This window comes from Oncorhynchus kisutch, linkage group LG19 (genome assembly GCF_002021735.2).
Source record: "Oncorhynchus kisutch isolate 150728-3 linkage group LG19, Okis_V2, whole genome shotgun sequence".
NCBI lineage: Eukaryota > Metazoa > Chordata > Actinopteri > Salmoniformes > Salmonidae > Oncorhynchus > Oncorhynchus kisutch.
Genome location: NC_034192.2, coordinates 40427919 through 40454421, shown reverse-complemented (window position 1 = coordinate 40454421; position 26503 = coordinate 40427919). Strand labels below are relative to the sequence as shown.

General features: G+C 44.7%; 1 protein-coding gene across 1 annotated transcript in view; it reads left to right on the top strand.

The window, feature by feature from the left end:
- LOC109864824 (alpha-1,3-mannosyl-glycoprotein 4-beta-N-acetylglucosaminyltransferase B) overlaps window positions 1-26503 on the top strand; it is a 183789-nt gene that overhangs the window by 58190 nt on the left and 99096 nt on the right. The window contains exons 2-5 of the mRNA XM_020452798.2: window positions 7181-7360; window positions 7628-7771; window positions 8812-8945; window positions 23378-23424. Of these exons, the coding sequence (XP_020308387.2) occupies window positions 7181-7360; window positions 7628-7771; window positions 8812-8945; window positions 23378-23424 (505 nt within the window). The remainder of the gene's footprint in view (window positions 1-7180; window positions 7361-7627; window positions 7772-8811; window positions 8946-23377; window positions 23425-26503) is intronic.

The following is a 26503-nucleotide window of genomic DNA, read 5'->3' as shown; positions in this document are numbered from 1 at the left end:
CCTGACACAGACACTGACACACACAGTGACACTGACACACACACACTGACACAATTTGACACACACACTGACACACACACTGACACAGATACTGACCCACACACTGACACCACAACCTGACACACACACACACACACACACTGACACACACACTGACCCACACACTGCCACCACAACCTGACACATACACACACACACAGTGACACACACGGTGACAGATACACGAACAGACACACACGGTGACACGGACACCACACACGGACCCAACAACCTGACACAAACACTGATACACTGACACACACACACAGACACACACACACGGTGACACACACAGTGACAGATACACGGACAGACACAGTAACAGACACACTGACACTAACAACAACACTGACACACACGGTGGCACACACTGACACAAATGGTGACACCACAACCTGCCACACACACTGACACACACACTGACACCAGACACTGACACCACAACCGGACACGCAGACACACTGACACCACAACCGGATACACACATACACTGACACCACAACCGGACACACACATACACTGACACCAGAACCGGACACACACATACACTGACTCCACAACCGGACACACACATACACTGACTCCACAACCGGACACACACATACACTGACACCACAACCGGACACACACATACACTGACACCACAACCGGACACGCACAACACTGACACCACAACCGGACACGCACAACACTGACACCACAACCGGACACGCACAACACTGACACCACAACCGGACACGCACAACACTGACACCACAACCGGACACGCACAACACTGACACCACAACCGGACACGCACAACACTGACACCACAACCGGACACGCACAACACTGACACCACAACCGGACACGCACAACACTGACACCACAACCGGACACGCACAACACTGACACCACAACCGGACACGCACAACACTGACACCACAACCGGACACGCACAACACTGACACCACAACCGGACACGCACAACACTGACACCACAACCGGACACGCACAACACTGACACCACAACCGGACACGCACAACACTGACACCACAACCGGACACGCACACACAGTGACACCGCAACCTAACACTGATACACAGTGACACCACAACCGACACCACATCCTGACACACACACACTGACACACACACGGATACACACACGGATACACACACTGACATAAACACTGACACAGAGTGACACCACAACCTGACGAACGCTGACACCACCTACTGACACCATACACTGACACCACCTACTGACACCACACATCCGTAAAGCTCAGGGGGCAGACTTCACAAGACTCTTTCTCTCAAGTGAGGAGGAAGAGGAGGATGATGATGAATGCTTTGATCAGAGTAGATTGGTGGGCCACGAACCAACATTGCTATTATTCACATTCCCTCTCCCACCAGTGGCGGGGGCGACGGCGTATCACACACACACATGCATCACGTACATTCACACCCAGACACGTCCATCGCGGTCACACACACACATGCATCACGTACATTCACACCCAGACACGTCCATCGCGGTCACACACAGACACATGCATCACGTACATTCACACCCAGACACGTCCATCGCGGTCACACACACACATGCATCACGTACATTCACACCGAGACACGTCCATCGCGGTCACACACACACACATGCATCACGTACATTCACACCCAGACATGCCCATCGCGGTCACACACACACATGCATCACGTACATTCACACCCAGACACGTCCATCGCGGTCACACACAGACACATGCATCACGTACATTCACACCCAGACACGTCCATCGCGGTCACACACACACATGCATCACGTACATTCACACCGAGACACGTCCATCGCGGTCACACACACACACATGCATCACGTACATTCACACCCAGACATGCCCATCGCGGTCACACACACACATGCATCACGTACATTCACACCCAGACACGTCCATCGCGGTCACACACATACATGCATCACGTACATTCACACCCAGAGTGGATTAAATGACCTCAGTCTTTGTTGATACGTGTGTTTGATGGACCACTAATCTAGGATTACTGTGTATTAGTCTGTTTCAGGCTGAGTACAGTGAATTAGTTTATCGCTTTGTTGGTTTTAGTGTGTCAATCGCAAACCTCTCAGATGAGTTTGATCTTTCGCCGTGTTATGACTATTTATTGATGTATTTTCAAATCATCAGTTATAGGCCTTTGTGTAAAAGTAACTATCCGTTTACCTCTAAGAAGTAAACAACAGGAACAGAATGGAGGCCGATGGAGCATCTAGAATGATGATCTCACCAACCATCAACACTACCAGGCTCATGTTACTGTTAGACATATACATTCCATGTGCTGAACTGTGACTCTCTCACTACCTTGGCTGGATGTGTACATGTGTACTTCTAGTGTGAGTAACTTAGTAGTGTGAGTAGTTTGGTGTCAGTCTTTCCTAGTTTTAATACTGCTTTTGGTACTTGTCTTTAAAAGGGTTTCTCTTTACGAGATACAGCTGAAGCACAATGTCTAAATAACATAAATGTTGACCCCAACCTCATATGAATTCAGAGGGTTTTAGAGACAAATGGAAAAAGAGGCGGGAAAACCGTCTGAAGTCTTGATGAATCCCCTTGTATTCAGTGAATATTGCATCGGTCTGATCTGTTGAATAGAGAGAGAAACAGGTCTTCAGTCTTGATAATTCCCTATGTAGTGATGTCTGCAGTTGTGTAGATTTGACCTGTTGTGGATGCTGACGTCAATCACTAGGTAATGATATCATTTTGATGATTGTCTATTTGTTAAAGAATGTAAGATGCGTATTAGCTGATTGGGTCCTATTGTGGAGGGCTTTTGGAAAGGTCTTTAAATCCTAGGTGATGCATGCACAGGTGTGCGCAATCACAAACACACAAACAACCACGGACACACACAACCACACAAACACAGCTATAGGTCAAAGGTTAAGACAGATTGAAGACGGGTTTCTATTTCCCATGATCCTTTAAGGCCCCAGACCTGAAGAACCATCCAATGAGAATCATATTTGCTTGATTGACTTACATTCACTAGCTATCACTAGCTTATACAGTGCTTTCGGGAAGTATTCAGACCCCTTGACTTTTTCCACATTTTGTTACGTTACAGCCTTACTCTAAAATGGATTGAATTGTTTGTTTTTTCATCATCAATCTACACACAATACCCCATAATGACAAAGCAAAAACAGGTTTTTAGGAATGTTTGCTAATTTATAAAAAATAAAAACCTGAAATATGACATTTACACAAGTATTCAGACCCTTTACTCAGTTGAAGCACCTTTGGCAGTGATTACAGCCTAGAGTCTTCTTGGGTATGACGCTTCAAGCTTGGCACACCTGTATTTGGGGAGTTTCTCCCGTTCTTCTCTGCAGATTCACTCTGTCAGGTTGGATGGGGAGCATTGCTGAACAACTCTTTTCAGGTGTCTCCAGCGACGTTCGATCTGGTTCATGTCCGGGCTCTGGCTGGTCCACTCAAGGACATCATTTCTTTACCTACCTATTGTTCACCTAATACCTTTTTTGCACTATTGGTTAGAGCCTGTAAGTAAGCATTACACTGTAAGGTCTACACCTGTTGTATTTGGCGCACATGAAAAATAAACAAAGCACCCCCACAACATGATGCTGCCACCCCTGTGCTTCACGGTTGGGATGGTGTTCTTCGGCTTGCAAGCCCCCCCCCCCCCCCCCCCCCCCTTTTTCCTCCAAACATAAAGATGGTCATTATGGCCAAACAGTTCTATTTTTGTTTCATCAGACCAGAGGACATTTCTTCAAAAGTACGATCTTTGTCCCCATGTGCAGTTGTAAACCGTAGTCTGGCTTTTTTATGACGGTTTTGGAGCAGTGGCTTCTTCCTTGCTGAGAGGCCTTTCAGGTTATGTCGATATAGGACTCGTTTTACTGTGGATATAGATACTTTTGTACCTGTTTCCTCCAGCATCTTCACAAGGTCCTTTGCTGTTGTTCTGGGATTGATGTGCACTTTTCGCACCAAAGTACATTCATCTCTAGGAGACTGAACTCGTCTTCTTCCTGAGCAGTATGACGGCTGCGTGGTCCCATGGTGTTTATACTTGCGTACTATTGTCTGTACAGATGAACGTGGTACCTTCAGGTGTTTGGAAATTGCTCCCAAGGATGAACCAGACTTGTGGAGGTCTACAATTGTTTCTGAGGTCTTGGCGGATTTCTTTTGATTTTCCCATGATGTCAAGCAAAGAGGCACTGAGTTTGAAGGTAGGCCTTGAAATACATCCACAGGTACACCTCCAATGGACTCAAATTATGTCAATTAGCCTATCAGAAGCTTCTAAAGAACTGACATCATTTTATGGAATTTTCCAAGCTGTTTAAAGGCACAGTCAACTTAGTAAACTTCTGACACACTGGAATTGTGATACAGTGAATTATAAGTGAAATAATCTGTCTGTAAACAATTTTTGGAAAAATGACTTGTGTCATGCACAAGGTAGATGTCCTAACTGACTTACCAAAACTATAGTTTGTTAACAAGAAATGTTTGGAGTGGTTGAAAAACGAGTTTTAATGACTCCAACCTAAGTGTATATAAACTTCCGACTTCAACTGTATATAGACAGGTGTGTGCCTTTCCAAATCATGTCCAATCAAATTGAATTTATCTTATTCTTTTTTTTTGAATAAGGCTGTAACCTACCAAAATGTGTAAAAAGTCCAGATGTCTGAATACTTTCCAATTGCAATGTACATCACTGGTCTGTGTACATACATGCATACAATCAGAAAATAAGAGTAACATAACGCACACACACCCCTACAAAATAACACACACTGTGCATTTACACACATTCTCTCTCTCTCTCTCTCTCTCTCTCTCTCTCTCTCTCTCTCTCTCTCCTCTCTCACTCACTCACTCACTCACTCACTCACTCACTCACTCACTCACTCACTCACTCTCACTCACTCACTCACTCACACACTCACACTCACTCACTCACACACTCACACACTCACACACGCCAGAAGCAGGTCATGATGAGGTTAGTCCTTTGCATAGTGTAATATATTCCAGAGCCATGCATTATGCATTATGTTCCTTATTGTTTTGCAGCGATGCAGCATGCTGCCACCCATCTAGATGGGCTCTGTAATCACTTAATACACAACCGTCCAGTGATTAACATCATTAAGATACAGGAGATAAATAATTATGCAGAATGATCATTAAAACTCCACATTAGGATGGGGGAAGTGTGTGTGTGTGAGACTAGATTTTGCAACTAGCTCTCACGGTCTCATGCCAAAATTAGACGTTCATCCATGTTTCTCAAACGTTTCGGTTTCCACGTCATCTCCCGATGTCCTCAAGACATGGATGGACGTCGAATACGGACTTGTATCACAGGTGACTTGGCAGAGATTTTGTGTGGGAGCGTTCGCTTCCTCTCTTTCTGTCTTTATCTGCATCTACGCAAATTGGTATTTGGTATTTTATTAGGATCCCCATTAGCTATTGCAAAAGCAGCAGCTACTCTTCTTGGGGTCCACAGATCACACACAACCTCAGAGTATGGTAACATACTCACACACACACAAACATAGACACACACAATCTTCTTCACCATACCACATTTTGGCAAGGCATTCTCTGAGTGATTGCTCGTGTTGTCTCTTTGGGGTTTTGCCACACTCGAGAAAACAAGAGAGATGGACCTGAGAGAGCAAGACAGACGGCGAGAGCAAGACAGACTGGGAGAGCAAGACTGATGGAGAGCGGAAGAGAGGGAGTGAGAACCACCGATAGAGAGGGGAAAAGGAGAAATAATCTTAACACAGTGTTGCAATATGTCGACATCGTCCCCTAGCAGTCCCTAATACTATCAATGCTTTAGAGAGCCAAACTCAGGTGTTGAGCCTGTGTGTCATCATATCTGTTGCCACAGCGGGATTTTTGTTTCCCCAGCTTCATGCTATTAGACACTCTATCTCTCTTCTACACTTTCATCTCTCTCCTGGCACTTTCCTCCCCACTCTCCTCTCTACTTTCTTCCCTAATTTCCTCTCTAATTTCCTCCCTACTTTCCTCCCTAATTTCCACAAGAAGTGTATAGGCGTGACAAAATTCCCGAGAGCGAAAGAACTTTGTCTCAAAAACAAGTTCCACCATAGCTGTCAGCATAGACGGCTATTCCACCCCTGTTCCCTTTTTTGATGATGTAATATTGCTTGATTTTTGACTGCCTCTCAGTAGGTGTGTACAATTTATTGGATTGTCTTTGTACCTTTCCACTTAAAGTCCCTGCTGTCCCATCTCAAGCCTGGGTTGCTGTACTGTTAACGAGGTGTGTATCAGGGCTAGGTGATGTCAGGGATTACGCCGGGGTTTAGGTTCAGATAGCATTAGTGAAACACAAGTCCCATGTTTCCTGAGATTTCGCTTTTTTTCTGCTCTCTCTCTCTCTCCCACCCGCTTCAATTTGACGCGATCTGCAGAGCTGTACGTGTCCTGTGTGTCTGTGTGTGTGTCCATCCCAAGGTGTGTGTATGCATATCTAGTGCTGTGCGTAACCATGCGTGGGCATGTGCTTGCGTGAGGTGAGTGAGTGAGTGAGAAAGTGAGTAAGTAAGTGAGTGTGTGCGTGTGTGTGTCTGTGTGTCTATGTGTTCAGTTCAGAGAGAGGGCATAGAGTAGCGAGCAGCAGCAGTATAACCCTGTTCTCTTTTATTAGAGAGCAACGGGAAGAGGAATAATGAGAAAAAGGAAGGTGGAATAGAGGAGGGGAGGAATATGAGTGAGAGCAGCTTAGAGAGGGAGGTCTGTGACCTGGAAACACCTGCTCTGCTTCCCAAAATGTCACCCTGTGTAGTCCATTACTTTTGAGGCTGTCCATAGCAGATTTATATCATCCTCTGTTGTTCACAGAATATCCTTGCAGCATGTCGTTAAATATATGTATTATGTTATTCATATGCTTTATGAGCAGTGAATGTATTGGCCTTCAAGGAGTCGAAACCTTGTAATATTATGCACAATTGCAAATCACAGAAGAAAGTTAATAAGATTCAAGAGAACTCTAACTCTAACTTTTATTTAACAAACCACTCTCCCTCCTCTCTCTGTAGGTGATGTGGTGGACATTTACCAGCGGGAGTTTCTGGCCCTGAGAGAGCGTCTGCACTCTGCCGAGCAGGAGAACCTGAAGCGATCCAAGGAGCTCAACCTGGTGCTGGACGAGATCAAGAGGGCCATCGCTGAAAAGCAGGCCCTTAGGGACATCAATCGCACCTGGGCCAGCCTATCTGGTAAGAGGAGAAACTCATTTGAACCAGTCAGAAACAGTAAGAGTTAATCAGAACCAGTCAAAACCAGCCAGCGCTATTCAGAACCAGTTGGAGGTAGTCAGAGTCACAGTCCGAACAAATCAGATTTTTACATTTTGACCCCATTCCGACCCCTGTGTGTTTGTGCGTGCATTCGTGTGTATAAAAAAAATGTGTGTGTGCACTCCTCGTCTGTGTGCATGCATTCGTCTGTGTGTGTGGTGTGTGCATGTATTCGTCGTGTGATAGATGAGACCAAGCTGAAGCTGTGGAACGTGACGACCAGTAAGAATGTGCTCCAGCTGCCCAGTATCTTCCATCACCTGCCCCATCTCCTTGCGAAGGAGAGCAGCCTGCAGCCTGCTGTGCACGTGGGCCAGGGACGCACCGGGGGTCAGTACACACATACATGTTCATCCCCATCCTTTCCTAGTTCCACCTCTTCCCACCCTTCCTCTGACAACAGTACCAGTGTGCTCTGTCCTGCATTGGTTATTTCTCCTTTCATCACCTCCCTCTCTGGCTCTCTGTCCAGCATTGGTTATTTCTCCCTTCATCACCTCCCTCTCTGGCTCTCTGCCCCACTGTGGCTGTACCAGTAGCCCAGTTAGACTTCCCCCTCCCTGGAGAGCGAGCCTCCTAACCCCCCACCCCACCCCACCCCATAAACCTCCACTCCCCTGGAGAGGCCGTCCAAACTCTCCAGACAGCCAGCTAGACTCTCAAAGGGGCCAATAGTGTGTGTGTGTGTGTGTGTGTGTGTGTGTGTGTGTGTGTGTGTGTGTGTGTGTGTGTGTGATATTTACGTTTAGGCCACCAAACCCACGTCCATGAGGGTACCTTGTAGAGCGCGAGCCAGGACTTTACCGCTAGCTCCCCTCTAGTAATTGCAGTACGTTTTATGGGCGTAATAAATGGAGAAGACGGCCACTAGGGTCTACTTATGTTAGCTCACAATGGGAGAGGAGGGGAGGGTGAGGAAGAGTACAGGGTTGTAGAATCAACTGTTGCTGCACAAACATGGCTATTGATTTGGACTTCCTCCCTAAGAGAATGGGAAGTTGGTAAAAAAATACCTGAATTGTAGTTCGGCCTTGACTATTTATTATTCTCTTGCATTTGATCAGTCATTGCAGGGCATTGTTATTTTTCATGTGCAGAATGTGTTGACAACATTGTACTATTGTACTATTGTGCTTGTAAGTCCTTCAACTACTCTCCCCTACCCATACTCCCTCCAGCCCTATTCTCATTTCTCTCTCTCCTCGTCTAGTTAGCTTTCTTTCTCACACTCTCTTCTTCCCCCTCTCTTCAGAAAACAAGTGTTGTTGTGAAATATATACTGACTGGCTCATTCCACCCAATCTAGCACATCATTGGTTCCTTCCCTCCCTGTACTGACTGTGATCGGTCTGTGTGTGTGTCTGTCACAGTGTCGATCGTGATGGGCGTGCCCAGTGTGAAGAGGGAGGTCCACTCGTACCTGACGGACACCCTCAGCTCTCTGATGACAGAGCTCAGTGCGGCAGAGAAGGAGGACTGTGTCATTGTGGTCTTCATAGCTGAGGTGAGAGAAAACCAGACATGTTTGTGTTCTGCTATGACGACTCTGCCCTCTGTAGTCCCTTCACAAGCTTTTGATGTTATTCAGTGAACTCTGTCTGTCTCTGTCTCTGTCTCTGTCTCTGTGTGAGTGAGTTTGACAGAAAAAAGCTGAAACACCCGACTGTTTTCATCTCTCCAAGAGGCTGGTGTGTGCTATATTATTCTCCGTACAACACCAGACCCCCCCCCCCCCACCCCCTTCCTCAGGTGTTTCCACATGTATTTATTAAGGATCCCCGTTAGCTTCCTGGGGTCCAGCAAAATAAAGGCAGTTATACAATTTTAGAAACATTACAATACATTCACAACTGATTTCACAACAGATAAAGTGTGTGCCCTCATGCCCCTACTCCACTACCACATAACTGCAACACAAATCCATGTGTGTGTATTGTGCGTATGTTATCGTGTGCCAGACAGCTCGGGGTGCCAGACAGTTCGGTGCATTCAACATGTCAATACTTCCCACAAATGCAAGTAGTGATGAAGTTAATCTCTTCTACACTGTGAAACAGGAGAGAATGACATGCTTATTATTAATGTTAGCATATTATTCATTTCTGTGTACAATCATGGCCAAAGGTTTTGAGAATGACACATATTAATTTCCATAAAGTTTGCTGCTTCAGTGTCTTTAGATATTTTTGTCAGATGTTACTATGGAATACTGAAGTATAATTACAAGCATTTCATAAGTGTCAAAGGCTTTTATTGACAATTACATGAAGTTGATGCAAAGAGTCAAGATTTGCAGTGTTGACCCTTCTTTTTCAAGACCATTCTTGCATAATCAATGCTTGGAGTTTGTCAGAATTTGTGGGTTTTTGTTTGTCCACCCGCCTCTTGAGGATTGACCACAAGTTCTCAATAGGATTAAGGTCTGGGGAGTTTCCTGGCCATGGACCCAAAATATCAATGTTTTGTTCCCCATGCCACTTAGTTATCACTTTTGTCATATGGCAAGGTGCTCCACCATGCTGGAAAAGGCATTGTTCGTCACCAAACTGTTTCTGGATGGTTGGGAGAAGTTGCTCTCGCAGGATGTTTTGGTACCATTCTTTATTCATGGCTATGTTCTTAGGAAAAATTGTGAGTGAGCCCACTCCCTTGGCTGAGAAGCAACCCCACACATGAATGGTCTCAGGATGCTTTACTGTTGGCATGACACAGGACTGATGGTAGCACTCACCTTGTTTTCTCCGGACAAGCTTTTTTTTTGTGTCATTCCAGGAACAGACTGATATTCTGCAAAAGGTACAGGGATTGGACTGCTGAGGACAGGGGTAAAGTCATTTTCTCTGATGAATCCCCTTTCCGATTGTTTGAGGCATCCGGAAAGGGGATTCATCAGAGAAAATGACTTTACCCCTGTCCTCAGCAGTCCAATCCCTGTACCTTTTGCAGAATATCAGTCTGTTCCTGGTGTTTTTCCTGGACAGAAGTGGCTTCTTTGCTGCCCTTATTGACACCAGGCCATCCTCCAAAAGTCTTTGCCTCACTGTGCGTGCAGATGCACTCACACCCGCCCTCTGCCAATCCTGAGCAAGCTCTGTACTGGTGGTGCCCCGATCCCGCAGCTGAATCAACTTTAGGAGACGGTTCTGGCGCTTGCTGGACTTTCTATGGCGCCCTGAATCTTTCTTCAAAACAATCGAACCGCTCTCCTTGAAGTTCTTGATGATCCGATAAATGGTTGATTTAGGTGCAATCTTACTGGCAGCAATATCCTTGCCTGTGAAGCCCTTTTTGTGCAAAGCAATGATGACGGTACGTGTTTCCTTGCAGGTAACCATGGTTGACAGAGGAAGAACAATGATTCCAAGCACCACCCTCCTTTTGAAGCTTCCAGTTAGATATTTGAACTCAAACAGCATGACAGAGTGATTTCCGGCCTTGTCCTCGTCAACACTCACACCTGTGTTAACGAGAGAATCAAATCAAATTTATTTATATAGCCCTTCGTACATCAGCTGATATCTCAAAGTGCTGTACAGAAACCCAGCCTAAAACCCCAAACAGCAAGCAATGCAGGTGTAGAAGCACGGTGGCTAGGAAAAACTCCCTAGAAAGGCCAATACCTAGGAAGAAACCTAGAGAGGAACCAGGCTATGTGCGGTGGCCAGTCCTCTTCTGGCTGTGCCGGGTGGAGATTATAACAGAACATGGCCAAGATGTTCAAATGTTCATAAATGACCAGCATGGTCGAATAATAATAAGGCAGAACAGTTGAAACTAGAGCAGCAGCACAGTCAGGTGGAAGTTGAAACTGGAGCAGCAGCATGGCCAGGTGGACTGGGGACAGCAAGGAGTCATCATGTCAGGTAGTCCTGGGGCATGGTCCTAGGGCTCAGGTCCTCCGAGAGAGAGAAAGAAAGAGAGAAGGAGAGAATTAGAGAACGCACACTTAGATTCACACAGGACACCGAATAGGACAGAAGAAGTACTCCAGATATAACAAACTGACCCCAGCCCCCCGACACATAAACTACTGCAGCATAAATACTGGAGGCTGAGACAGAATCACTGACATGATGTCAGCTGGTCCTTTTGTGGCAGGGCTGAAATGCAGTGGGAATGTTTTTGGGGGATTCAGTTCCTTTGCATGGCAAAGAGGGACTTTGCAATGAATTACAATTCACCTGATCACTCTTCATAACATTCTGGGGTATATGCAAATTGCCATCATACAAACTGAGGCATTAATTAATATTTGTGTCATTCTCAAAACCTTTGGCCACAACCATGCTGCCCTGTTCTGAGCCAATTTGTTGCACCTGACCACACGACTGAACAATAGTCCAGGTGTGACAAAACTAGGGCCTGTAGGACCTGCCTTGTTGATAGTGCTGTTACGAAGGCAGAGCAGCAATTTCTTATGGACAAACTTCTCCCCTTCTTAGCTTCTGTTGTATCAATATGTGTCAAGTGCAGCGTCTGGTTGCACCTCATTACACACCAGACCATTCAAATATTCAACAACATAGGAATCACTACAATACGTATTGTATGATCAAATACATTATATTAGGCCCAGCCTTTGGAACTTTGGTTTTCCTAGATTTGGCTACTGTATTGTGATCACTACATCCAATGGATTTGGATACTGCTTTAAAGCAAATTTCTGTAGCATTAGTAAAAATGTGGTTGATGATTTAATTCCTGTGTTGTTTGTAACTACCCTGGTAGGTTGACTGATAACCTGAACCAGGTTGCAGGCACTAGTTACAGTTTGAAGCTTTCTCTTGAGTGGGCCTGATGGGCCTGCTGAAAGCCGGTCAATATTTAAATCACCCCAAAAATATACCTCTCTGTTGACATCATTTGGTGGTCTATAGCATCTTCCCACCAGAATGGGCTTTAGGTGAGGCCGATGAACCTGTAGCTATATTACTTCAAAATTATTTAACATGAGATCCTCTCTAGGCTTTACAGGAATGTGGTTCTGAATATAAACAACCACCTTTGGCATTTCTGTCCTTCTGTAGATCTTATAACCATGTATTGCTACCACTGTATCATCAAAGGTGTTATCTAAGTGAGTTTCAGAGATTGTCAGAATAGGAATATCATCTGTTACTAGCAAACTACTGATTTCATGAACCTTGTTTCTTAAGCTACATATGTTAACATGGGCTATTTGTAGCACTTTTCTGCGATGCTTAGTTGTTTTTATTGCTTTACTGGGAAGGTAGACATGCTCATGTTATTTATGTTAGTGCAGGGTGGTACACAGTGCACTTCCTACTAGGGCACACCGCCTCAGTGCTAACAGTATCACTCTGGTTCATAAAATCAAATCAAATGTATTTGTCACATACACATGGTTAGCAGATGTTAATGCAAGTGTAGCGAAATGCTTGTGCTTCTAGTTCCGGCCATGCAGTAATATCTAACAAGTAATATAACCTAACAATTTAACAACAACTACCTTATACACACAAGTGTAAAGGAATGAATACGAATATGTACATAAAAATATATAAATGAGTGATGGCTGAACGGCATAGGCAAGATGCAGTAGATGGTATAGAGTACAGTATATACATATGAGATGAGTAATGTAGGGTATTGTAACGGCTCTCTTCTATCTCCTCCTCTGACGAAGAGGTAGAACAAGGATCGGACCAAAATGCAGCGTGATGATGATTCATGATTTATTTAAATGAAGGAAAACCCTATACATGCAGAAACTACAAAAATAACTAAATGAAATAACGAAAACCGAAACAGCCCTATCTGGTGCAAACACAAAGACAGGAACAATCACCCACGAAAACACTCACAGAATATGGCTGCCTAAATATGGTTCCCAATCAGAGACAACGATAATCACCTGACTCTGATTGAGAACCGCCTCAGGCAGCCATAGACTACGTAGACACCCCACAAAACCCCTAAGACAAAAACACACCACAATAACCCATGTCACACCCTGGCCTGACCAAATAATTAAAGAAAACACAAAATACTAAGACCAAGGCGTGACAGGTATGAGTAATGTAGGGTATGAGAACATTATATAAAGTGGCATTGTTTAAAGTGGCTAGTGATACATTACATCAAGATGGCAAGATGCAGTAGATGGTATAGCGTACAATATATACATTTGAAATGAGTAATGTAGGCTATGTAAACATTATATAGTATAAAGGGACTAGTGATAAATTGATTACATACATTTTTCCATTATTAAAGTGGCTGGAGTTGAGTCAGTATGTTGGCAGCAGCCATTCAATGTGTAGTGAATAGTGATGGCTGTTTAACAGTCTGATGGCCTTGAGATAGAAGCTGTTTTTCAGTCTCTCGGTCCCAGCTTTGATGCACCTGTACTGACCTCGCCTTCTGGATGATAGTGGGGTGAACAGGCAGTGGCTCGGGTGGTTGTTGTCGTTGATTATCTTTTTGGCCTTCCTGTGACATCGGGTGGTGTAGGTGTCCTGGAGGGCAGGTAGTTTGCACCCGGTGATGCGTTGTGCAGACCTCACTACCCTCTGGAGAGCCTTCCGGTTATGGGTGGAGCAACTGCCGTACCAGGCGGTGATACAGCCCGACAGGATGCTCTCGATTGTGCATCTGTAGAAGTTTGTGAGTGTTTTTGGTGACAAGCCGAATTTCTTCAGTCTCCTAAGGTTGAAGAGGCGCTGCTGCGCCGTCTTCACCACGCTGTCTGTGTGGGTGGACCATTTCAGTTTGTCCGTGATGTGTACGCCAAGGAACTTAACTCTCCACCCTCTCCACTACTATTCCATCGATGTGGATAGGGGGCTGCTCCCTCTGCTGTTTCCTGAAGTCCACAATCATCTCCTTTGTTTTGTTGACATTGAGTGTGAGGTTATTTTCCTGACACCACACTACGAGGGCCCTCGCCTCCTCCCTTTAGGCCGTCTCAACATTGTTGGTAATCAAGCCTACCACTGTAGTGTCGTCTGCAAACTTGATGATTGAGTTGGAGGCGTGCATGGCCACGCAGTCGTGGGTGAACAGGAGAGGGCTAAGAACGCACCCTTGTGGGGACCCAGTGTTGAAGATCAGCTGGGTGGAGATGTTGTTACCTACCCTCACCACCTGGGGGCAGCCCATCAAAGTCCAGGACCCAGTTGCACAGGGCGGGGTCAAGACCCAGGGTCTCGAGCTTGATGACGAGTTTGGAGGGTACTATGGTGTTAAATGCTGAGCTGTAATCGATGAACAGCATTCTTACATAGGTATTCCTCTGGTCCAGATGGGTTAGGGCAGTGTGCAGTGTGATGGCGATTGCGTCATCTGTGGACCTATTGGGGCGGTAAGCAAATTGGAGTGGGTCTAGGGTGTCAGGTAGGGTGGAGGTGATATGGTCCTTGACTAGTCTCTCAAAGTACTTCATGATGACGGACGTGAGTGCTACAGGGCGGTAGTCATTTAGCTCAGTTACCTTAGCTTTCTTGGGACAGGAACAATGGTGGCCCTGTTGAAGCATGTGGGGACAGCAGACTGGGATAAGGATTGATTGAGTATGTCTGTAAACACACCAGCCAGCTGGTCTGCGCATGCTCTGAGGACGTGGCCAGGGATGCCGTCTGGGCCTGCAGCCTTGCGAGGGTTAACACGTTTAAATGTTTTACTCACGTTGGCTACAGTGAAGGAGAGCCCGCAGGTTTTGGTAGAGGGCCGTGTCAGTGGCATTGTATTGTCCTCAAAGCGAGCAAAAAAGTTGTTTAGTCTGTCTGGGAGCAAGGCATCGTGATCCGCGACGGTGCTGGTTTTTCTTTTGTAGTCCGTGATTGATAGACCCTGCCACATACCTCTCGTGTCTGAGCCGTTGAATTGCGACTTCACTTTGTCTCTCTACTGACGCTTAGCTTGTTTGATTGCCTTGCAGAGGGAATAGCTACACTGTTTGTATTCGGTCATGTTTCCGGTCACCTTGTCCTGATTAAAAGCTGTGGTTCGCTGGTTCAGTTTTGCGCGATTGCATGATTACTGCATGCAATAGCTGTGGGATCAGCAGAGGCATTCAGGGCAGTAAGAGGGACATAAATTAGGTTACTTACATTGTGTCTTCCAACGCCCCTGGGATAATGTAAATTTGCTGAAGCATTATGACAACTCAGTGACACAATGGTAGGGATTAAATTAGCTGGGCTTGGGTCATTGATAAGTCATTGTCTCAGCCTTACAATACTGTGAAAGGATCCAGGAACCCAAATGATTTGGGTGGATCCCATCCAACTCAAAATATGAGCTTTGTTTCCAGAAGCTATCAAAGCTGCAATAGTCTCGTAGCCAGTTATGGAGGGTGAAAAGTCTACTGAACCGTTCAATGCCACGATTTAGAGAGGGCAGAGGGCCAGATATTATGGGGCATTTGTTGGTGTCAAGTAGTGACCCAATCCGTTCTTTAAAATCCATCTTCAACTGTTCTGAGCTGCCCTTCATAATGTCATTGAATCCCACTTGAACTATGAAAGACTCAATTTCGTGATGCTGGTTTAAAATGTTTGGCAGCAGCTTATTGATGTCATGTAAAGCTTTTGCTCCAGGGACTGAGACATTTCTCACCATTGAACTGCCCAATACAACGGCCTGAGAAGGGAATTAGGAAATCCACCCATTCCCACCCAATGTGTGCTTGGATGTTTGACTGCATGCACACGCATTCATGTGTGTGTCTGTATGTATCTATAAAGGACAGGGATCTGAAGAGCTAATGAATGACGCTACCCCAGGCTACTGCCTCTACCACACCCACATCCCCTCTTGATCCCCTAATAGTCTAGACACTAATCATCGCTAACTCCTATAACCCTAAAGCTATCATTCCCATATGACCGATGCTAAGGTAATTAGCGAAAGTGAACAGGCTAGCCTCACAGATAGGCCTATGTGTGTTCACTGGAGTTCATTGTGAAGAGACCCTAATCATGTAAAAGGGTTGTTTAAGTCCAAAGGACATATTACTAGAAGGAGCCCTGTTGTGATGTGTGTGTGTGTGTGTGTGCGCGCCCTTCCCAGTGCATTGCTCTCCCCTGCTGTCAGTGTGTGACCATATGAATATTCTAAGCAGTTGCATTTGCTCAACTACAGTAATAACACACAGAACTAAACAAATATAATGCATACCATTTTGTTCCATTGTCTTGCGGTGGGTTAGTTGAACTTGCTGACTGAGTTGGGCTACTACAGTATGGCCTCGTCTGGCTAGCTGGTACCTACATCACTGTACTAGCTAGGATTCTACTTGACTGTTGCACATTATAAACTGGGTTGTTCGAGCCCTGAATGCTGATTGGCTGGAAGCCCTGGTAAAGTATATCAGACCAAATACCACGGGTATGACACAAAATGACTTAGTAACCAGTGTATAATATCAATAAAGCACCTCCGAGGTTTGTGGTATACAGCCAATATAACACGGCTGTATCCAGGCTGTATACCACACCCCCTCGGGCCTTATTGCTTAATTATACAACGTTATGCAATTATACAATTCCCATTGTCTATCCTGCCCATGGTATACTCGACAACATACACATGGCCACGTTCATAAAAAGTGCCATTGTTTACGTCATTACCTAACAACGTACAACCACCACCACCACTACCACCACCACCACAGATCTACTGTCTCATCTTCCCAGCCATGCAATTTATAATCTTGTTCTCCACTGTAAAAAGCATCTAAACATTATCTCCAACATTGTTCCAATATTGACATTTGATCTCAAGCTGTCCCATAGTAATGAGCGTGTCGGGACAAGACAGACAGGCAGCTTTTCTCAGCTAGTTGAAATCATTCATCAGCATCATTTTTATGGATATATACAAAGACATATCAAGATAAAAACAGGTCAAACAAAACTAAATGCAGCTAGTTTCTGTCTTTCCCGGCTTCAGTCAGAAGTGATTGTGTTAGCTGTATAGTTGGCTAGCTAGCAAGAGGGGTAAGAGCCTCCATTGCAACTGTTTGACATAGCAACCTGCAAAGTTCTGGAACTATCAACCATGCTTGGGTAGTTTTGCTTTAGATGGCAGTCAATACGAATAGAACTAGCGACCAGAGAATGCCTTACATTGCACTTGACAACCAGTGTTAGTGAATGTAGCATCACGTTTTGTGAAATAATCTTGCATTTCAATGCTGGTAACTCGTTGTATAAAAGCAATAATACCATCGAGTTCATGTGTTATGAGCTTTTTATCATGCAGATCCACTGCATGGCTGGGCAGTGGATCTACGGCTACTATACTGTAGCCATTCAATTAGGTATGGCTACAGTATAGGGCTGTATATTAACTGTACATTAAGCTAGACACGTCCCACTGGCTGAACACACGCTGTCAGCCAACAGTTGTCAACCTCAATGAATAATCTGAGGTCATGTTTCTCACCTCTCTGGATGTGGTACATTTAATGATAATGCCAGAGATGCCAGTGTTTGGAGTATATATTGGCACTATCCAGTATATTGGCACGGGGGTTGTTTGGCCAGAGACGAAGTCGAGGGCTGGCAAACCGTGCCAATATATCCTCCAAACACCGGTTTCGAGGGCATAATCACTTTTATTTTGATTTATTTATTTATTTTACCTTTATTTAACCAGGTAGGCAAGTTGAGAACAAGTTCTCATTTACAATTGCGACCTGGCCAAGATAAAGCAAAGCAGTTCGACAGATAAAACGACACAGAGTTACACATGGAGTAAAAACAAACATACAGTCAATAATGCAGTATAAACAAGTCTATATACAATGTGAGCAAATGAGGTGAGAAGGGAGGTAAAGGCAAAAAAGGCCATGATGGCAAAGTAAATACAATATAGCAAGTAAAATACTGGAATGGTAGTTTTGCAATGGAAGAATGTGCAAAGTAGAAATAAAAAATAATGGGGTGCAAAGGAGCAAAATAAATAAATAAATAAAAATTAAATACAGTTGGGAAACAGGTAGTTGTTTGGGCTAAATTATAGGTGGGCTATGTACAGGTGCAGTAATCTGTGAGCTGCTCTGACAGTTGGTGCTTAAAGCTAGTGAGGGAGATAAGTGTTTCCAGTTTCAGAGATTTTTGTAGTTCGTTCCAGTCATTGGCAGCAGAGAACTGGAAGGAGAGGCGGCCAAAGAAAGAATTGGTTTTGGGGGTGACTAGAGAGATATACCTGCTGGAGCGTGTGCTACAGGTGGGAGATGCTATGGTGACCAGCGAGCTGAGATAAGGGGGGACTTTACCTAGCAGGGTCTTGTAGATGACATGGAGCCAGTGGGTTTGGCGACGAGTATGAAGCGAGGGCCAGCCAACGAGAGCGTACAGGTCGCAATGGTGGGTAGTATATGGGGCTTTGGTGATAAAACGGATTGCACTGTGATAGACTGCATCCAATTTGTTGAGTAGGGTATTGGAGGCTATTTTGTAAATGACATCGCCAAAGTCGAGGATTGGTAGGATGGTCAGTTTTACAAGGGTATGTTTGGCAGCATGAGTGAAGGATGCTTTGTTGCGAAATAGGAAGCCAATTCTAGATTTAACTTTGGATTGGAGATGTTTGATATGGGTCTGGAAGGAGAGTTTACAGTCTAACCAGACACCTAAGTATTTGTAGTTGTCCACGTATTCTAAGTCAGAGCCGTCCAGAGTAGTGATGTTGGACAGGCGGGTAGGTGCAGGTAGCGATCGGTTGAAGAGCATGCATTTAGTTTTACTTGTATTTAAGAGCAATTGGAGGCCACGGAAGGAGAGTTGTATGGCATTGAAGCTTGCCTGTTAACTGTTAACACAGTGTCCAAAGAAGGGCCGGAAGTATACAGAATGGTGTCGTCTGCGTAGAGGTGGATCAGGGACTCACCAGCAGCAAGAGCGACCTCATTGATGTATACAGAGAAGAGAGTCGGTCCAAGAATTGAACCCTGTGGCACCCCCATAGAGACTGCCAGAGGTCCGGACAGCAGACCCTCCGATTTGACACACTGAACTCTATCAGAGAAGTAGTTGGTGAACCAGGCGAGGCAATCATTTGAGAAACCAAGGCTGTCGAGTCTGCCGATGAGGATGTGGTGATTGACAGAGTCGAAAGCCTTGGCCAGATCAATGAATACGGCTGCACAGTAATGTTTCTTATCGATGGCGGTTAAGATATCGTTTAGGACCTTGAGCGTGGCTGAGGTGCACCCATGACCAGCTCTGAAACCGGATTGCATAGCAGAGAAGGTATGGTGAGATTCGAAATGGTCGGTAATCTGTTTGTTGACTTGGCTTTCGAAGACCTTAGAAAGGCACGGTAGGATAGATATAGGTCTGTAGCAGTTTGGGTCAAGAGTGTCCCCCCCTTTGAAGAGGGGGATGACCGCAGCTGCTTTCCAATCTTTGGGAATCTCAGATGACACGAGAGAGAGGTTGAACAGGCTAGTAATAGGGGTGGCAACAATTTCGGCAGATAATTTTAGAAAGAAAGGGTCCAGATTGTCTAGCCCGGCTGATTTGTAGGGGTCCAGAATTTGCAGCTCTTTCAGAACATCAGCTGAATGGATTTGGGAGAAGGAGAAATGGGGAAGGCTTGGGCGAGTTGCTGTTGGGGGTGCAGTGCTGTTGTCCGGGGTAGGAGTAGCCAGGTGGAAAGCATGGCCAGCCGTAGAAAAATGCTTATTGAAATTCTCAATTATGGTGGATTTATCAGTGGTGACAGTGTTTCCTATCTTCAGTGCAGTGGGCAGCTGGGAGGAGGTGTTCTTATTCTCCATGGACTTTACAGTGTCCCAGAACTTTTTTGAGGTAGTGTTGCAGGAAGCAAATTTCTGCTTGAAAAAGCTAGCCTTGGCTTTTCTAACTGCCTGTGTATAATGGTTTCTAGCTTCCCTGAACAGCTGCATATCACGGGGGCTGTTCGATGCTAATGCAGAACGCCATAGGATGTTTTTGTGTTGGTTAAGGGCAGTCAGGTCTGGGGAGAACCAAGGGCTATATCTGTTCCTGGTTCTAAATTTCTTAAATGGGGCATGTTTATTTAAGATGGTTAGGAAGGCATTTTTTTAAAATATCCAGGCATCCTCTACTGACGGGATGAGATCAATATCCTTCCAGGATACCCCGGCCAGGTCGATTAGAAAGGCCTGCTCGCAGAAGTGTTTCAGGGAGCGTTTTACAGTGATGAGTGGAGGTCGTTTGACCGCTGACCCATTACGGATGCAGTGGGTTACCAACATATTAAAATAATGATTGACATATTTTCATAATTTTTTATTTATTTTGATCAATTTATTTGTACTATTTAATCCTTCCACAAGATGTAGTCCCAACACAAATCTAGGGTTACTACCCAAGCCGGCTGGTCGTTCGTTCTATTGGTTCGGTTGCCAGAGACGCGACCCAGTTGTTCAGTCTTTTTGTTCAGTCGTTTGTTCTTAATGTTCCATTGTCATACTGGCTGGCAACATTCTTATCCCTTGCTTGCTAGCGAGAAAACTACGGCTAACTTACAATTACATCAAACAGTGCAGACAGAATAACAACAGTCGCTGCATTTGTTTAAGCTCTTTTCTAGTGACATTTATTTGGATACATCCATAACAACGAGCTAATGAGGCACGATTTCGCCTGGCATAGAGAATGTGCTCTCTCGTTAGGACACTGTTGTTCAGAGGAGCTAGCCAACAACACAGCTAACACAATCACTTCAAACTGAAGCTGGTAAGACTGCAAAGTAGCTGCACTTCATTTCATTTTACCTTTTTTCAACTGACATTTCTTTGTATATATCCATAAAAAGGATGCCAGCTGATTCATGAGTGGCTGAAAAACACTGCCTGCCTCTCTCTCTCTCGTCCCGACTCCCGAACCCTACACGTTCATTACTATGGGATATTTGGATATCGACTTAATATTGAAACAATGTTGCAAATGTCGGCGAGACAGACAGCAATGTTTATACAAACCCCCACTGTTGAAAAGTAAATGTTAGTCTAAAAGTAATGTGAGATAATGTTTAGATGCTTTTTATAGCGGAGATCAAGTTTATAACGTCACTGCCTGGGCTGATGAGACAGTGGATAGGGCTGAAGAGACAGTGGATAGGGCTGATGAGACAGTGGATAGGGCTGATGAGACAGTGGCTTGCACAGTCAGATGGAACAAAGTAAATAGTCATTTTAAGGTCAAAGATTTAGCCGGTGGTAACTTGTGGAAAAGCGCTTTTAACCAATCACCATTCAGGATTAGACCCACCCATTGTATAATCCACCAATGGAGTGTCTCACACCTGAGGAAGGGTGTGGGGGGGGGGGGTTTGGTGTTGTACGGAGCCTAATATAGCACACGCCAGCCTCTTGGAGAGATGAAAACAGTCGGGTATTTCAGCTTTTTTTTGTCAACTTCTCTCACTCACTCACTCACTCACTCTCACTCACTCACTCACTCACTCACTCACTCACTCACTCACTCACTCACTCACTCACTCACTCACTCACTCACTCACTCACTCACTCAGACACACACACACACACACACACTTCTCCCCTTCTTTCCCTAGTCCTTGCTTCGTCTTTGACGTGGGAGATTAAGTAATGCTTAAACAAATCCCCCTTTCTCTGCCTCCCTTCCTCCTAATATCCTTCCTGGTGGACTACTCTGAGAAAGCATTCAGGCTAGTGCACACTGTTTACAGTCACGGTTTCAAATGTCCAATTCCGCCTCTATACCCTACAGTCCACCCCTACACATTTCATATAGATTTGAAATGATTGGATAGGTCTTAGTTTCACATGGCCAGTTGGAATTTTCACAGTATATTCCTCACACCTATTCAAAATCTTTTCAGATCTACACAAAGTACCTAGGGCTAGGGTTTAGGGATTGATTTGGAATTGAGCAAGACTGTCTGTCTGCTCAAAGGCCCCAAAACCATTTCCGCTAACATAGGAAACCAGAAAAAGGGATATATGGTTTCTCTTGTTTTTCAAGAGAATGTTTGGACAAAAACAGGACAAAATGTTTTATTCAAATGTGACAGGATATATTGTTTTCATTGTGATAATTCCTCTTCCCTCCCTCCCTACATCCCTCTATTCCTCTCTCGGACAGTTAATTTGGGAAGCAGAGGATGCGGTCAAAGTGATCCCAGGTGTTTCCTGTTGGCCATCTGATCTCTTGCGCCTGTCTCTCCACTTCCGATGCTCCCTCCATCCTTCCCTCTACCCGTAAACCTTTCAGGATGGAGATTCATAGTCAGGGAATTTGTAATCATTTGCTGTTTAATAACCAATACATTTCCGATACATTTTTAGAGTTGGTCCTCCAGATTGGAATGACTAGGCAGGGCAACAGCCAAAGAAAGATGGCGTTAGCTGTTAGTTATACAATATTAGTTGGTTTTGCATGATGTTACTGTGCATTACTTTGCTGAGGCATATCCTCTTGAACAAGCACAATGTTTTGGGGTTTGATTATGGATCTATATGGAAGTAATCAAGCAAAAGTAGTCCCAGCTCAAACCTGGTCGGTGGATGAATACATGTGTGTACATGTTATCCTCTCCCTGACCTCATCACAACTCTGGATGCTGGATTCATACTGAGCCAGATAATTACACCATCAAGCGGCTGATTCCACTTGGGAAGAAACTGGAACAGCCCACAAGCCCCACGGTGGCCATCTTGGAACACTATTGAACCGTTGCGCAATTATTGTAACGTTGTTGTTGTGATAAAAAAGCATTTAGTGATTTTTATTCCATATTGTATCCAGGGAAGATTGTAGCTGACAAAGGCAACATTATTTTAGGTAAAACATGATGTGTGTACAGTATTGCTGTGCACATAGTAACAGAATGTATACTATGTCAATACCTTTATGTAGCCATACTATCTGTTAATGGCACAACAAAGGCATGAACATTTGGTTTTATTCAGGGGGGTTTTCTCATGTTTTGCAGACGGACCAACAGTACGCCAACAGCGTGGCTGACAACCTCAAGCGCCTGTAAGTACCGTGGCATGATGGGATGGTGTTTCCATGGAGACCTGCCTATTTGGGCTCAGGGGGCTCAGGGTGTGAAAGAGGGAGTATGTGTGTGTGTGTACGTGTGTGTACGTGTGTGTGTGTGTGTTTTTTTTTTACATGACTAGTTATTGTGTGTGTGTTTGCTACCTGTGTTTAATGTTTGCATGTTCATGTGCAAATGTGAGTGTGTGTGGGTGAGTAACTGCTGTATTTGTTATAAACTCAGCAAAAAAAGAAAGGTCCTCTCACTGTCAACTGTGTTTATTTTCAGCAAACTTAAAATGTGTAAATATTTGTATGAACATAAGATTCAACAACTGAGACAAACACTCAATAGGTTCCACAGAAATGTGACTAACAGAAATTGAATAATGTGTCCCTGAACAATGGGGGGTCAAAATCAGAAGTAACAGTCAGTATCTGGTGTGGCCACCAGCTGCATTAAGAACTGCAGTGCATCTCCTCTTCATGGACTGCACCAGATTTGGCAGTTCTTGCTGTGAGATGTTACCCCACTCTTCCACCAAGGCACCCTACAAGTTCCTAGACATTTCTGGGGGGAATGGCCCTAGCCCTCAACCTCCGATCCAACAGGTCTCAGACGTACTCAATGGGATTGAGATCCGGGCTCTTCGCTGGCCATGGCAGAACACTGACATTCCTGTCTTGCAGGAAATCACGCACAGAATGAGCAGTATGGCTGGTGGCATTGTCATGCTGGAGGGTCATGTCAGGATGAGCCTGCAGGAAGGGTACCACATGAGGGAGGAGGATGTCTTCCCTGTAACGCACAGCGTTGAGATTGCCTGCAATGACTACAAGCTCAGTCTGATGATGCTGTGACACACCGTCCCAGACCATGATGGACCCTCCACCTCCAAATGGAACCCGCTCCAGAGTACAGGCCTCGGTGTAACGCTCATTCCTTCGACGATAAACGCAAATCCGACCATCACCCCTGGTGAGACAAAACCGTGACTCGACAGTGAAGAGCACTTTTTCCTGTCTGGTGGATTTGTGCCCATAGTCGCCTATGGCCATTGTTGCCGGTGATGTCTGGTGAGGACCTGCCTTACAACAGGCCTACAAGCCCCCAGTTTCAGCCTATTGTGGACAGTCTGAGCACTGATGGAGGGATTGTGCGTTCCTGGTGTAACTCGGGCAGTTGTTGTTGCCATCCTGTACCTGTCCCGCGGGTGTGATGTTCGGATGTACCGATCCTGTGCAGGTGTTGTTACATGTGGTCTGTCACTGTGAGGACGATCAGCTGTCCATCTTGTCTCCCTGTAGCGCTGTCTTAGGCATCTCACAGTACAGACATTGCAATTTATTGCCCTGGCCACATCTGCAGTCCTCATTCCTCCTTGCAGCATGCCTAAGGCACGTTCATGCAGATGAGCAAGGACCCTGTGCATCTTTCTTTTGGTGTTTTTCAGTCAGTAGAAAAGCCTCTTTAGTGTCCTAAGTTTTCATAACTGTGACATTATTGTCCTACCATCTGTAAGCTGTTAGTGTCTTAATGACCGTTCCACAGGTGCATGTTCATTAATTGTTTATGGTTCATTGAACAAGCATGGGAAACAGTGTATAAGCTCTTTACAATGAAGATCTGTGAAGTTATTTAGATTTTTACGAATTATCTTTGAAAGACAGGGTCCTGAAAAAGGGACATTTCTTTTTTTGCTGAGTTTACTTGTGTGCATATGTCATGCTTGATCTCTGCTTGAGTGTGTAAGTCCTTGATCTATTCGACACGTGTGCACATCTGTCTTCTTTGTGTGTGCATGTGTCTGTTTGAATGTACGTTTGTGTATGTGTGTGTGTGTGCAATTGAACGTATCCTGTTTACATTCCATCACACACACACACACACAGAGTACAAAATAAGCAACCTAAATAGAATTCACAACCACAAAGGACTCAACAACAGAGAAACAGGTCTCCTTGGGAATGCCTTTGTGTTTTAACACTGTTCCTGTCTGTTTACCCTTAGGGCTGTAGTGTAAATCTGAGTGCCTTCAGAATCCATGGGGGTTCTCCTACTTTACTTTGACTACACATTGCTTGAGGCACTTGTTTGCTCTACATTGCTCTACAACTATGTGGATATAGGTAATGTTAATACACAGTGAGATATTTAGTCAGACTATTGATGTTTTGACGTATGAGTGAGAATATGTACTTTCTAAACACAAAAGGTTACAGATTAATGATAGTGTGCATTCAAAATGTTAAAATACCTAATATCGTTCTTATAAAATAGTGAGGGGAATAACATAAAATACTGTAATCCTATTTGCATTCACACCAGCACTAGAGAGTAAATGAACAACAGTTTCATATTAAATAAACACATGCATACAGACACATGCTTTTCTGTTTACTGGCTTTGTCTGATCTCTGGAGAGAGACAGAAACAGATCTGTCCCATTTTATTTCTCTCTTTCTTTATTTCTCTCTCTCTATTCCCCTCTCTCTCTCTTCCCCTCTCTCTCTTTCTTTCTTTCTTTCATTCTCTCTCTCTCTCTTTGTGTCTCTCACAGACACAAACACACTCTTAAACACACAAACACCACTTTCCATCCTGTTATTAATTTCCTCCTAGCACCTTATCTAAACATACAGAATCCTCCTCACAACATGCCCACGGTGCAGGTTTTAGAGCCTGCTGTTTTAGACTCCTGCTTGTCTTTTCCTGCCGAGGTGGCCATTTTGACCCAAGATGATACCAGTGGTCACTTCATTGCTGTCACTCCCTACGTCCGCTAAGGGTTCACCTCACCTCACGAGAGGTCCTGCATTCCAAATGACACCCTATTCCCTATATAGTGCACTACTTCTGATCAAAGACTAGTGCTGAGTGATTAGTGCTTTTGGAGGTTGTTTCGGTTCAATTATTAGAAAATAATCAAGGATTTCAGTTTCAATAATTTTAACAAAATATTAAATGCATTATGTAGGTTGAATGCTGTAACAACACAGAATAAAACAATGAATAAAAGTCCCATGATGGTAGTGACTGACATTACTGCTTATCACTTATTAACCATCATGTATT